Source organism: Chionomys nivalis, chromosome 1 (genome assembly GCF_950005125.1).
Source record: "Chionomys nivalis chromosome 1, mChiNiv1.1, whole genome shotgun sequence".
NCBI lineage: Eukaryota > Metazoa > Chordata > Mammalia > Rodentia > Cricetidae > Chionomys > Chionomys nivalis.
Window position 1 is genome coordinate 41,856,773 of NC_080086.1, and position 14,949 is coordinate 41,871,721.

General features: G+C 48.0%; 1 protein-coding gene across 1 annotated transcript; it reads right to left on the minus strand.

The window, feature by feature from the left end:
• Positions 1-1,057: 1,057 nt before the first annotated feature.
• On the minus strand, positions 1,058-6,915 carry Bhlhe40 (basic helix-loop-helix family member e40). The gene is made up of 5 exons (XM_057786392.1): positions 6,282-6,915; positions 6,044-6,113; positions 5,666-5,773; positions 4,646-4,769; positions 1,058-2,869 (listed from the first exon to the last, which is right to left on the minus strand). Exons 1-5 carry the CDS (start codon positions 6,359-6,361, stop codon positions 2,016-2,018), a joined length of 1,236 nt encoding a protein of 411 aa, XP_057642375.1. The 5' UTR covers positions 6,362-6,915; the 3' UTR covers positions 1,058-2,015.
• Positions 6,916-14,949: the final 8,034 nt, after the last annotated feature.

The following is a 14,949-nucleotide window of genomic DNA, read 5'->3' on the forward strand; positions in this document are numbered from 1 at the left end:
CCCAGACACTCCAGCCCCTGAGCTCGTACCCTGGATTTTCTCGTCAAGTTCCAAAGCTGCGTGGGGTAAGTGGTTGTTGCTTACCTCTGGAAACAGGGATAGAATGAGTGCAGATCCCTGGCAAGAGTTCATGAAAAAATAATAAGGACTGAGGATGTGGCTCACTTAGCAGACTGCTTGCTTAAGATGTGTGAGGCCCCGAGTTCAATCCCCAGCACTACATAAAACCAGGTGTGGGGGTGGGGACCAGAGGCATGCCTCTACTGCTCCAGGAAGCCTGACTGTGATCTCCGCATTCAGAAGGTGCAAACAGGAGATCCGTTCAACACCAGCCGTGGCTACAAATCAAATTTAATGCCAGCATGGGTTATTACATGTGACCCTGCCTCAAAATGAGTGAATGAATGAATAAATGAATAAATAAAAAAATAATCCAGCATTTACCGATTACATGGACTTGGCTTATTCATAATGCCAGGAACATGAAAAGCTGAACGCAATTATACCGAGACTAAGTAGGCACTGTCTTCAAGCAAGGGGCGGAGGAACCATGACACTAGGGTATCTTTCAAACCAAGGAGACCATTTCTCTTCCACAGGAAAAAGATTATTTTATTAAGTATTTTTAAAACAACTACTTAACATTTACTTAGATAAAAATATTTACAGTTTCACACCTTCAGGAAGGTTCCAAAATATAAACACTGTAACCTCTCCTCTCTCTAGAGAAAAAGAATTATTCTTCTCTTCAAAAACAGGAATACATTCATTTTTCTCACTGTGTAGATCAAGTAATTATACAAATAGACCTCTGAAACATTTTCCTTTGTCATATATTTATATAATATATATTTATAACAGCTTTACAAATAAAGGCAACGATTTTTTATGCCCAAATAAAAATGGGAAAAGAAGTTAAAACACAAGCATAGTGCATTTTGAGAAGCTGGTGCAGGGCTGGCTGAGCAAGTCAAGAAAACAAGGACTCTGGATCAAAAATAAAACTTCCTTAAAGGAGACAGAATCCTTTTTAGCAATAGGGCCACTCCATATGCTGCCGGGCAAGAGGAATTAGCCTACAGAAAGGATCTCGGGATGCCAAAGCTCTGCCTTGGAGAAGCTCAGCTTGGTTCGAAGCTTGAGGAAGGACTTGAGACCCGAGTCTAGCTGAGGAGTAAGTGTAGCAATTGATGACTTAGCTTTGTACATTTTGGTACACTCAGGGCATTTGCCATCTCTGAGACCCTCCTTTGGTTTCCTGGACAGCTCACCGTAGAAGAGAGACCTGGAAAACAGGTGCCACAGGTCTGAGACCAGTCTGGTCCACCTTGGTTCCCTAGCAGCTCAGCTTGTACAAAGGGGGCCATTTTCAGTTCCGTACTAAGCTAATCACCACAAAAGCCTGAGTTAGGGAACTGCATTCATTGTCTTTATTCATCGGAGGCAGGGGTGGGGGAGGAGACCTGCAGAAATTTGCCCAAACCACTACCGTGACATGCCAGCGTCGCCTACCTCACCACCTTAGCAGAGAGCTCGGTCTGACCACTGTCAGTCGGCTCTGAGTCACCTCGACAATAAAGAGAGAAGGGTGGGGTCCTAACAGCTGGCTGGAAGCTGAGCTCTGGAAAGTCCTCGTTTGAAACTACCTTTTCTCAAAGCCACAGACAGACCCAGCTCCCAAACTGGAGTGACTCACAGATGGAGCTTTTGAAGCTTATGAAAATCCAACTGATTTGTATCAAAGGGGGCTCTTCTATGGGTAGGGAAAAGCCCAGAGAACTGACTGCTACAGTCCTGTCATCTGCTGTCAGGTCATCCCTTTCATGTCTTCCCTGTGTCAGAAGGAACTTAATGTCCTATACATACAAACACACACACACACGCAAGCACGCACGCACACACACTCACACACACATTCCGAATCTTTTATGTGGGTCTGCACGGTGGGCCGACCTTTGTGGTTTTGGAATTAGGGAGGAAGGAAAGCTAAGCAGCAGGAGATCTCTTTCAAGAGTTCAGTCTTTGGTTTCTAAGTTTAAAGGGGGGATCTGCTTCAGAGCCTGGAGCAAGGCTGAAGAGTCAAGGGACGAATGTGCCAAGGGAGAAGGGAGTCTCTGAGGCAGGAGCAAGGGAGTCGGGATTTTGTCTGGGTTCATGAAGCTGGAGAGGGCTGCTGCAGAGGTGTTGAGGCCTGGGTATAAGACCGGCACAGAGGTGGGGTACCAGCATTTCTCCAGCATAGGCAGGTAGGCAGTTGCCGACGGTGGGATGAGATAGAAGGGCAGGCAAAAGGGAGGCTGATGTGGGTGCGGTCCCAGAAATGGGGAACTCATCAGGTCACTGCCAGCGAAGTGGCCTTCCTCATCTGAGAGCTGCATTCGGCTCTTTTTGGTGGGGGGCTCTTCAGATTCTTGTTTAATTGTGCTCACTCGGTCTCCCATGGTGAATCTGCGACTGTGATCGCTTTTGAAGTATGACTGGTCACTGCGCAAGTCACCCTTTTCCAATTCCCCTCCGTAGCCACTGTCTGTGTCCGTGTCACTGCCGCTCTGCTCCCCACTCGAGGGGGCAAAAGTCCGCTGGATGACTGGCACACAGTTTTTCCCAGGCCCTTCCGACCCCTTGGCCAGGAAGCTGGGTTTCTCTTTGAAGTCCATGGCTTTGGGAGCCGAGTCCGATGGCTTCCTGGAAGTACCACCCTGCAGCAGCTCAGCAACCACGCGGTGGAGATGAGTGACAAGCTGCGAAGACTTCAGGTCCCGAATGTTCTCATGCTTGGCCAGGTACTGAAGCACCTCCCGGGCACAAGTCTGGAAACCTGAGCAGAACATTTCTTGTCCTGCTTCGATATTTCTTCCCGACAGCTCACCTGGAAAAAAAGACCCAGAAAGAAGACTTTTAAAAGGTTTGTTAAAAAAACAAAAACAAAAACTGTCAGTCAATTTATTTCCAAATCCAAAAGTAATATGGCTATAGGATTATGCTGAAAAGTATAAAACATGAAATCCACACATTCCTACCACTTAGAGACAGTTTTTTTTTCTTATATGCTTGGGCTTTGATACTGAGCACAGTGGGGTACCAATAGGCTCCATTCATTCCCCTGTCCCTAAATAAGATTTTTAATGCCTTTATAGTATTGCAGAGAAATAGACCTTGTTGACTTGTACGTTAGTATCTATAGGTTTCCTTGTGACACAAAACAGTGAACATGCTAGTGTATTTATAAGTTCAACAATTATACTTTTTTTTTCTTCTGAGGCAGTCTCATTCTAGCCTAGATTGATGTTGGGTTTACTCTGCAACCCAGGCTGGTCTTGAATTCATATTGAGCCTATCTTAACTTTCAAGAGTGCTGGGATTATAAGGCTGAGCTACCACACCCATCTCCAGTCAACTAGTATAGTAACCATCTCATGAAAGAAGGCAGCTAGCAGTCATACACAATACAGAAACGATACCACCTAAAGAAACATCTCCCCCTTGTAAAGACAGGGTTTCCCTATTTTGTCTTAGATGGCTTGGGAATTCACTATGCAAAACAGGTTGGTCTTGAACTTATGGGGCTCTATCTGTCTCTCAAGTGCTAGGACTAGAGACGTGCATCACTGTGCCGTAAAAGCTGTACCTCATGCCCGGAATCCTGCCACGTGGGAGGTTGAAGCTGGAGGATTGCTCCTGAGTTTTAGGAAAGCCAGGACTACAGATTGAGACCTTGTCTCAAAACAAGAACAAACCAGAGCGACAACAACAGTAAAAAAAAAAAAAAACCCACAAAACTAAAACTAACAACTTCCGTATACACAGAAACCTAACCTATTGAACAAATAGTTGCATTTCCCCTGTGAACTTTAACTGGGAAACTCTTTATTTGTAAGTCTTTTCCATATACTGTATCCATGACTCCCTAGAGATCAGTTCTGATCAACTTTCTATATTTAGAAAGAAAGCTGGCAGACATGCTAGCTTGGTTTTTGTGATTCTCATATTGGCCTTGGCCAGGACAGAGAATGCCTGAGGGGTGCGTGTAAGGATTCCCCCTGGCCTGACCTGTACGATCTGGAGGGGAGAGAAGACAGTGTCACCGAGTCTCTGAAATTCCGTGGAAATAAATGATGAAACCAGTGGTTTCGTTAGATTGTGCAATTTGCCAAGATACCTAGTGGCTATTCAGGGAACCACAACGAAATGCAGGGGGAAAAAACCTGCTGTCATCCTGTCAAGACTACACCCCACATCCAGAGGCAAGGAAACAAAGAAACAGGAAAATGCTGGGGGCAGACCTGTGTTCTGTTCACCTATCATCAAGGGCTCAGAAGACCAACTGTAAAACACTCACTCACAACACAAATCACGAGGTGCTGGGGCATTTTAAAGGGGAATGGGAAAGTCTCCCAGAATCTAGACACTCTCAGGCCAAAATGTCACAGGAACGTTTCATCACTGAACTAATATGTATTCATTCCAGGTGGCACACAGTGGCATTCCGAATGGAAAGTATGACTTTTAGGAAAGAATAAAAAAGCATCTCCTCCGATGAATGTGCAAAAGTGAACAGTGGCAGGCGGGTCAGAAGCCACAGTGAGTCCAGGGCTCTGTGTGCTGCCCTCTTGGGAGAAGATGCTAATCAGACCCCAGCACTTACCAGCTTGCAATCCACTCTGAAGGGCAATGATTTTTTGCTGCTGCTGATCAATTAGATTGGTCAGTGCTTTCACATGCTTCAGCGTAAGCTCCAGAACCACCGCTTTCTCCAAGTGACCCAAAGTCTGGGGAGGAACAAAGAACTCCTGTCACCCCTGAGGTCAGAGAAGTCCCCCGCAGACACTTACTTGTGATGAGAACTGGGTGTAAACAACAACAGAGACAGGAAGAGCTTTTCCTGCCTCACTGCATTTCAAGTTTGCAGATGTTTGAACATATACATATAGACGATCAAAGGATTCAAAAAACTAAACACGTGTCATCTGTCTTTGGGGGCATTTTGGTAGCTGTTACAGTCTCAGGAGTGAGCTGACAGATAGATTTCTCCAGCAGCTGGCCTGACCTTAACTCCGGGGACTCCGGAGATAACATTTCTCTGTTGTGGTGTCAACCCAGGGAGGGACGTCTACTGTGTCTGGCAATCCGGAGGCTTTCCCTCTGTGTGTGTGTGTGTGTTTCCCGGACACCCTTTCAGAATGTCCAGCTCAAGCAGGCTCTTCGTCTTCCTTTCCAAATCCTTTTCCCGAAGGAAAAGCTAGAAAGCTTTTGGCTACCACTTAAGGGTATGATGGGAAGAAAAAGCACACATTAAAAAGTATGTCATCTTAGGGAAGGAAGATGGAAAAGGAAAAGAGCTTAATTGTGTGTGTGTGTGTGTGTGTGTGTGTGTGTGTGGTTTGCTCCTTTAAGTCAGGCAAACTACAAGGCGGTGAAAAAAAATCACCAAAAGGAAGCTGTGCTAGTGTTGGAGCCAACTTAAAGAGGCCCCAGAGGGTTCTGGTTCTGCCTCTGTCTGGAGGTCCTGGGACTGGTGATAGGTTCTCTCCAATCCAGAGCTACCCGGAGCTTTGATCCGCCCGTCTAGCCTGCAGTTCCACGTGACGCCTGCAGGCGGCGAGTGACCCCCATCCGCCCTCTGGGCAGAAGAGCTGGGTTGGAGCGCAGCCAGCTTCTCACTTACTGTAAGTTTGAGGTGTTCAGGTAGGAGATCCTTCAGCTGGGCAATGCACTCATTAATCCGGTCACGTCTCTTTTTCTCAATCAGCCGATGCGGCAATTTGTAAGTTTCCTGCAAGGAGTACATGGAAGAGATGGGTGCCTGGGGAAAGGAACATAAAGTCTCCCTTCCTCCCCGCCCAGCAGTAGGAAAATAAATCCTGCAAGGGCGCAGAGACGCACCCAGAATCACCTTCTCTGCCCCGTCTTTCCCAAGTCACTCATTTGTGACAATGAGCTCACCACATCTTGAATCCCCCAGTAAACCTCCAAACAAGCAAACTTCTTGGAAACTCTGTGCACTTGAGAGGTTACGGAAGGGGGTCCCCAGGGATGCACCTACCTTACTGTCCTCGCTCCGTTTTATCCCCCGCCTGGACTTGTACACTTGGTACATGTGGGCAAAATCCATCCTGTTGGGAGAAGGGCCAGAAAGAGCCGTGACTCCCGAGTGCGCACTGGCTGCAGGCTCCCTATTGATGCAAGAATCCCCCTATGTTCCCAGAGGTGCCCCAAGCTGAGAGCGGAGCAGAACACAAGGCTAAAAGCGGAGACCTGAAGGGGTCACACTGCACACTTACCCTGACAGGTCTCCATGCTCCAGTCCTGGCGCTTTGGGCAGGCAGGTTGGAGGTGGTTGCGCGCTGGGGATCCGCTCCATGATGCGGCGAGCCGGGGCCACTGCGCGCTTCTGTCTGCACTTAGCAGAGCGTCTAAGGAAGGACTGTCCTGGAAGCGAGGACCCGAGAGTCTCAAGGGGTATGTTCCTCTGAGCTAGCCTGAGCTTCCTTGCAATGCGCTGGACTGACAGGAGCCGGAGCTTTGAGGCACCGCTTAGTTGGGGGCGTGCATGGCCGGGTGTCCCCGCGGCTTCTGGCTCCCGCTCTGCGCACAGACTGGCGGTGTGTGCTCGCTGCGCTGTCTGCGCCGTGCGAGCCAAGTGAATGAGAAGTGGGGCGGGCGGGGAGGCGGGAGGGAAGGGGGGTTGCTTAGGGCGGAGCGGGGAGGGAGGGCTGTTGGAGGGGACGAGCCGAGGAGTAAGGAGAGGCTGCGGGCTGGGTTAAATGGGAGCGAGTGGGTGGGTAGAAGCTACGTGTTCTACCCTGTGACTCCAAGCACGTCTGGCCGCTGCCGGGGAGGGAAGGAGCGACCTGCCCGCCCTCCCCCGGCTTCATCACATGAGTCTCACGTGTTGGACAACGCTCAGGCGGCTGCGAAGTGCCCCCCCCCTCCCCGGGCCCCAGGTGTCTGCGGCTGCGGCCTCCTTTCCCCGAAAGAGGGGGTGGCAGCGCAGCCCGAGTCCTGCCCAGCTGGGTGGGGGGCACGGAAGCTGGAAGGAACTGGGGGGGGTTGGTAACGTGGGCGAACCTGCCCCAGGGAAATGAAGTAAGTTCCCGTCTCCTGGGAGGGAACGGGGGAGGACGGATCCGCCCGCGTCTGACTCAAGCCGGGAGAGGAATATCCCCTCGGTCGCTCCAGCCCAGCCCTCTTCCTCCTCCCCCGCCTGGCCCGCTCCTAGGAACCGGTGTGCAGCGGAGGGAGTCGTCGTCCCCCTCTTGGCCTTCCCCAGAGGCTGGGGTTTCTTTCCGTCCCCGCTTCCCAGCCCCCTCGCGCTCAGCCCAGTGTCCAGGAATTGCCCGCCTTGGGGAGGGACCGAGGGCGGGGCGGATGTCACCCCATGGGAAGCAGGCAGGCGGCCAGGAGCTAGGGCAGCCGAGGCCGCCGCCGAGCACGCCGCGTGCACCTGACCGTGGACCGTGTGAGCTGCGCCGGCCTCTCACTCTCCCGGGAGCTCAGCTCCGGGGCGCAGCCTGCGGGTGGCCCGGCACCCGACTGGCGCGCACTCATCTCCTCCCGCCTTTCAGGGTGCCTCACTGCCCCCACCCACCCTGGCTAGTCAAGCACAGAAAGATACCGGGCACAGTGCCCGGCGTTCCCTCCCTTCTCTGCCCCCTCCGGAGCAGAGGCGTCCGGGTCGCCTCCCCTCCGGCTGCAGCGTTACACAACCGCGGCGACGGCGCCTGCCCTGCAGCAGCGCGGGGCGTGACGCTTCACGTGGCCGGGACGCGGGCCGTAGCTCGGCTCCCTGCAAGCCTCTCTGCGCCGGCATCCAAGCTGTGACCCCCGCGCACAGGGGCTGCCAGCCTGCATGGGATCCCGCTGCTAACCAGGAACTTGGGTGGCGCTGTTGGCGGTCTTTTCCAGGACAGGAGGAGAAAGAAGGGGGGGGGCACCCAAAAACCTCTTGGTCGATCACAGTGAAATCTCCAGATTTATGAAGTGCACGTTCGCTGAGCCCCTTTCCCATTGTTAGGAGTCGTGCTTGTGGCTAGAGACAGCGGAGAATCAACACGGATTTTGACCTTGAATTTACAGGGACCTTGGGAAGGAGCCAACGAGGCCAATCTTAAAACAGCCTTCAGAAGAAAAAAAGTCTGTCGGGGCCACTGGCAGAGAATAAAAGATGAGGTTTTAATTTAATACTAACCAAGAGGTAGTAGAGGTTAACTCGCAGGCCCGTGCGTGAGAGGCACAAAAGGTAGCTCCAGCGGCCCCAGCTCTCTGCAATCTCTTTAGCGGGCTCCCCCTCCCCCGCGGGGTCCCCCGCTCCCTCCCCCCACCTGCCTTGGAAAAGTCTGGTCTCTTTGACCTTCTAACAGCCCGGAGCTGGGAAAGCATCTGAAAGGCAGAACCTGCAGCGCTGTAAGCTACGCTGACACAACAGCAAGGGGCCAGTGGAAATTGATGACTAAAATAAGGCCTGGCTGGGGATTTCACTGACCTCTGCGCTCCCCTGCCCTGCAAACTCGGGGAGTTGAGAGATGACTGTTAACCTTCCCCACCGTGCTTGGGGTCAGTCACCCCGCTGCGGAGTGACCTGGCTTAGGGAACTGGGGGAAAATAAGGTCACTGCTGGGACGGGCTGCAGTTTTTGGGGGGGTCAGCCTTAATTGGCAGTTTTCTGACGACCTGGAGAACTGGGATTCACATGTTGACCAAACTGGGAGTGCATTTCCTTCAGGTCGCTCAAGCTCCCACTTCCTGTTTATGTTTCACAAGCGTCAAACCCATTAGCAAGTGTGAGAAATGATTGCTTTTCTAACTGTTCACTGGCTGACCTCACTTTGGGGCTTAGAGATCCATCCCTCCCTGGACGGATGTTATTTGGCGGGTTATCATCAATCTCTTTGGAGGGAATAAATGCTCCCACCTTCCTGTCAGGAGGTGGGCAGCAGGAGCTGCGGGTGGGGGTGGGGGAGTGCGACCTTCTGATGACTCTAATAAGGAGGAAGTGTTGTCATGGTTGCCTCAAAACCGTAGTTCCACCAGGAAATAAGTTCTCTCAGAGGAAGGAGCTTGAGCCCTCTCTTGCGCCGCCCGCCCTCCCTCTCCTTCCCGCCCCTCCCCCGCCCAGGAGTGAATCCCAGCAATCCTGCCTGCTTGGTTCTTGGCTGAGGAAAATATCATCCTTAAAATTATTTGAGTGATCGGTAATCTCTGTTTTTACTTGCGGTGCAGTTAGAAATAACAAAATGTGTGCATTGCCCTCTTAAAAAATTAAAAAAAAATATTTACAGGCTCTTTATACATCTTCAGGTAGGCCTCGACCTCCCAATTCTCCTGTCTCAGCTTCCTGAGTTTTGGGGATTATAAACATCGACTAATTTTTTCTTTTTACTTGTTCCATATATAGTCTCAGATTTCAGTATTATCCCCATCCTGCTGTGTCTGGATTTCTTTTTAAAATCTCAAAAAGAAAGGAAGGGAGAGGGAGAGAGAAAGAAAATGAAAGAGCAAGAGAGAGAGACAGACAGACAGTGTGGTTTGAGGCTGGTGTTGTAGCTTGGTAGAGTGCTCCCTTGTCAGGCAGTAGAGCCTGGGTTCTGTACCAAGCAGAGCATAAACTCAGGCATGGTGTCACCACTTGACTCTAATCCCAACACTTGGAAGGAAAAGTAAGGAGGATCATAAAAAGTGATTTTTTTAAAAAAAAAATATTTTTTTATGAAAATTTAGTTTGAGCTAATGAGACCTTGTCTCAAAAAATAATATAAAAGAGAAATCTCTTGCTTTTTCCCTTGCATAGTGTTAGCTATTTGAAAAATAAGTCCTCCCAATATGTACCTTTCCATCAGAAGAGTATTACTGCCTCAGACTCTCACCCATTTAAAACAAATAGAGACAGCTTATTAGGAAAGGAAAGAGGCACTCCCGAGGGTGGGCTAGCACTGGTGAGCCAAGACAGCCAGATGCTTAAAGTCTTTTTTAGATCCTTTCTGGGTATGTGTGTACCTACTGTGTGCTAGTTTTCAGGCCATATGCTAAGAACTTGGTGTGTGCTGCCATGTTCTTACACGGCTGATTCGCTGTAGCTCAATCCTTTTAGCACGTGTCCTTACTGAGAGAGCTCTAAGGCTCGGGACCAGGTCTTAAGGCTAGATAGCATATGCTTTGGGAAACTGAAGCTGAGGGATATTAAATAACTACCCTAGGTTATATGGTCTGGGATTATGTGGGGGTAAGAATCCAAATTTGTTAGACTTCAAAAGCTGTACACTCTCTATTAAATTTTGAAGTTGTACAATGACAAATTGACTTTATCAGTAAATCTGAAATAACATTCAGGATGATTAGAAAAAAATCACATTACATCGAGATATGAGAATTTCACTCTGCGATTTAAAAGTAGGCATTATAATCTGGTGTGGGGCGCACCTTTAATCCCAGATCTAAGGATCCAGAGGCAGGAGGCTCCCTGTGGCTGGTCTATATAGAAAGACCCTGTCTTAAAGGGAAAAGAAAGGAAGCATTATGACACTTCTAACTACATTTTAATCATCCAGCTTGAGAAAGATGATTTAAGTCAAAATACCTAATCCTGCTTGGTTGGTTTGGTTTGTTTGGATGTTTTTGTTTTGTTTTGTTTTTTGTAAAGGCTTTGTTCTCACTTAAGGGCTGCCTTGTGGAACTGTACCAGTTATGTCCTGCTCGACTCCAGGGGGAGCCATTCCCATTGTAGTCTGTGGGAGAGACCCTCCAGAATTGTCCACTCCCACACTGAACACACGGCAATCTTGCCATTTGTGTCTCTTCCCCCTCCTATCCTGTTTCTTATAACTGCGTAAAGGTGAGAGTTTTGCACAGGAGATAAGCTCTTTTATTTCTTGTTTGAGCAGATCACACAAAGAACACTGCCTGATTATGGAGCCTGATTTCTTTTCTTTCCTTTTTTCTCTCCCTCTTTCTTTCTTTTTCCAGTTCATGGCAACAAATACATTTTATAAGGGCAGTAGTTCAGTTGTTAGACTGCTTGCCTAGCATGAAGGAAGCCCTGGGTTTGGTCCCCAGAACCATATAAACTCAGTGTAGTGGCATATACATGTGGTCCCAGCACTGGGGAGGTGGGGGAAAGAGAATCAGAAATTCAAGTTTATTTTCTGTATGTAGCCAGCCAGAGATACACGAGACCCTATTTCAAATGGAATATATATGTTCCATTCTAATATACACATCTTCCATATATATGTTATCATGACCCAAGACACGTAAACATCCATATGTCTCAAATACAGTTAAACCAGAGTCGGCAACAGCTACAATTGAGTGATGGACTTTTCCTTTAGAGACATGTGTCCACTCACCCTAGAAAGGGGTCCAGTTTGGTGACTCAAAAAGGCTGCATCCCCAGAAAACCCGCCCCAAAATGGGTGACATTGACTCCCAGAAAACCTGCAACCCTGGAACTCTACACAGTTTGCAGACAGCTCAGGAGTCAAGTATTTCTTTCCGCTATTTGGCTGATCAGAATCTGCCCCCACCCCTTACCCCTCCACCCTCCACCCCAGTTGTTTACTCCTTTCCATACTGTTAAGGGAAAGCCCTCGAGCATTCTCCAAGTTTCTGTACTCTGGGACACGTGACCTTTTGTTTACCTGCAGCAAAAATTCAACCTGCGGGAAGGTTGCGATTTACAAGAGCCTGCCATACCTACTATTATGCTTTCACCGATAAAGCTGAATAGCCAATGTCTTGCTTGCTCTTTTGAGACAGGGTCCCTTGGCTGGCCTAGAACTCCCTATGTAAGCCAGATTGGCCCCGAGCTCATAGAGTTCTGCCTACCTCTGCCTCCTGAGTGTGCTGGGATTAAAGCCATGCACCTAACATAATTGTCCAACTATCTGTTGCTCCCCTCCCTCACCCCCTTTTTGGAACAAGATCTCACCATGTACCTGGAGGATGATCTGGAACTCACTATGAAATTCAGGCCATTCTCCCATGCCATCTACCTGCTTCCACTTCCTCAGTGCTGAGTTTATAGACGTCCACTCAATGCTTAATCTGCTGCTTACTTTGAGACATGTGCATAAGAAGAAGAATCCAGGCCAATGCATTTGCAGACAAGACAAACATATGTCATATAATCTGACATTTCTTAATCTAATTTACTTGATTTTTTTTAAAATAAGGAGATTATTCTGGCCTTACCTCATCATGTCGGTTTTGGAGCATACCAATAAATCCTGGTTTGGGAGTTTAGAACTTGTTCTGTCCTTGGGAAGAATATTGTCAGTTTGCTTTGTCCCTCCTCTCCAAATAAGAAGAGATGAGCAGTGTTTGCATCCTTGAAAATCTGTCAGGATGCTTATAAAAATATAAATAAGGGACTGGGGTTGTAGCTCAGTCAGGACAGGGCTTACACGAAGCCCTCGATTCCATCGCTCATTCAGTCTCCAGCGCCACACGTGTAAGGAGGTTGTGGTGACTGCACCATCCTTGGATACCAAGCAGACTTTGCTGCAGAACATGTCTAAAAAAAGTCACGGATGGGCTTAATGGTGTAGATGTCTCTATCAGGGACACATCTACTAATTCTGTATATGTTCGCCCTTTTTAGTCTCTCCTCTTAAAACAAACATTTCATTATTCCATTGAGAGGTAAACAGATAATAAAGTCAACAGCTTTTTAAAAGTTTGACTCCTGAATGGGGACTAAGTGTGTAAATCTGTCACTTGTTACTGGCTGCTATGCTTTTGATCTTATTGCCCGCCCCCCCCCACCTCTCAAGTCATATCCTTGGTTGCCAGCCATTACATAATTGAAAAGTCGCAGAACCTTTAAGAGAGCTGGGACCTAGTAGAATGGAATTAGGTTATTGGAAGATGTACTTGAAGCAGGTTTAGGGATGCAACCCCTGACTCTCTCTTTGGCTCCTAGGGCTGAGCAGCTTTGCTCCACACTCCGTATCATGGAGTTCAAACGCACCATAAACTCCAAAGCAACACCTCTGAAAACATGAACCAAAATATGACTGTTGTTTTTAAAAGCACATATCATCAATTCTGACAATGTATTTCGATCACACTCACATTCCAGACTCCTCCCAGATCCACCCCCACCTCTCCAGCTATCTGTAGCAGGCTTTCTCAGATGGCCAACAAGTCAAGACATAGACACTTAATATTAGTTATGAAAGCTCAGCCTTATGCTTGTCCCACATAATCAACCTGTTTGTCTTCATCTATATTTTGCCTAGAGGCTTCTTACTGTCCTTTCATTCTATATGTCATACTTTCCCTGTTTTCCTCCAACACTGTCTGTCTGTCTGCTGCTTGGTTGACTGGCCCAGGGCATCTCCCTCTCTTTCTCCCTTGTTTTCTTCTCTCTCCAGCCTCTAGATTCCTCCTCCTCCTCCTTGTTCTCTGCCCTCTAACCCTGCCTATCCCTCTACTGCCTAGCCATTGGCCATTCTGCTTTTCTATTAGACCAATCAGGTACCTTAGGCAGGCGAGGTAAAGCAGCAACACATCTTTACATACTTGAAGAAACGCAGCATAAACACGACAACACATCTTTACCTAGTTAAAGTACTATTCCTCAACACCCACCAGCTTCATGTTCTCACTCATTTGTTTTTAATCACCTTGAGTACAGTTTGTGTTACTTTTGGGTAGGGGATATGCTTTAGAGAGTGGTCAACTTACCATTAAGGTTACACCCTTAAAAAAACTAATTCTCCTCTCCAATCAAATTAGTATCAAAAGTCAATAGCTGCTCAGCTAAAAGTAGGACTTCATGCCAATCTCCAGCCCCATGCTGAGTTTTTGTCTGGTAAGAGCTGTCACAATCCCTGTGTGTTTATATGGACATCTGCTTGTGTCTAGAAAACACGGTTTCCTTATAGTCACCCACCTACCACCTCTGGCTTTTACAATCTTTCTGGCCCTTGTTAGGAATGATAGTCTCTTATTCTCTGTGCATTTGCCCATTGTGGTTCTCTGTTTGCAAGAAGAACCTTATTTGTTGAGGACTGAGAAGAATGAATCTACAGGTATAGCCATAAGTCATCAGGAGTCATTTTGATACTATGTCCACCTAGTCGAACAATAGTAATAGTTTCCTCTTAGGGCCCCTTTCCTGTCTAGACAGGTTCTTGACTCCAATAACAGTGCCAGGTATAGATTCCATCTTGTGGAATGGAACTTAAAATTCCAATTAGAAAGCTGTTAGTTGCTCCCATGCATTTTTCGCCACTATTGCACCAAGTGTGTGACTTGCCAGGGCAATCATCATCGTAACTCACAGTGTTTGCAGCCTGGATTTGATGATTAGTGGCTGCTTTTCTCCTCCAGTAGCATATGCAGCACCTTCTAGCACCATGAAAGCTAGACAGTAGGGAATGAAGCTTCCATTCCAAACCAGCTTTATTTTCCATGTTCTGTGTGTGACTCCAGTGTTCAGTATCTTCATTACAGAGTCCTACCATCAAGTTCTGGAGGATGGTAGCCAAGAGCAGTAGCAATATCCTGAAATGTTTGAGGATCTGTGAGACTCCATGTGCCAACATCTCAAAAAGAGGTAACTTACTTCTGGCACTAGAGATTTTGTTTGCTAGCGTGTAGCGTCTAATTGATACATTCTGCTCGCCACCATCATAGGGCAATACCATTTAAATGCCTTCTATCCACGTGTATATTTTGGGAAATCTTCCCCTCTTTTAAGATCTTTTTATTTTTAAAATCAGGGTCTCACGATGTCACTGTCACTCTGTAACTCAGAGAGATCTGCCTGCCTTTGCTGCCTGCGTGCTGGCATTAAAGATGTGCACCCCTATAACTGGCTTTAAAGTGTTTTTGAAGTTATATTTGCTTTGTGTGTGTGTGTGTGTGTGTGTTCATTCACCTGTGTGCGGGTGTGTGTGGGGGTGCATGTTCCACAGTATACATGTGAAAATCAGAGGACAACTTGCC

Coding starts and splice junctions, on each gene's coding strand:
- Bhlhe40 (XM_057786392.1), bottom strand. CDS start 6,361: ATGGAGCGGATCCCCAGCGCGCAACCACCTCCAACCTGCCTGCCCAAA. Junction 5,774..6,043: donor AACGGAGCGAGGACAGTAAG/GTAGGTGCATCC, acceptor TACTCCTTGCAG/GAAACTTACAAATTGCCGCA. Junction 4,770..5,665: donor CTGAACACCTCAAACTTACA/GTAAGTGAGAAG, acceptor GTTCCTCCCCAG/ACTTTGGGTCACTTGGAGAA.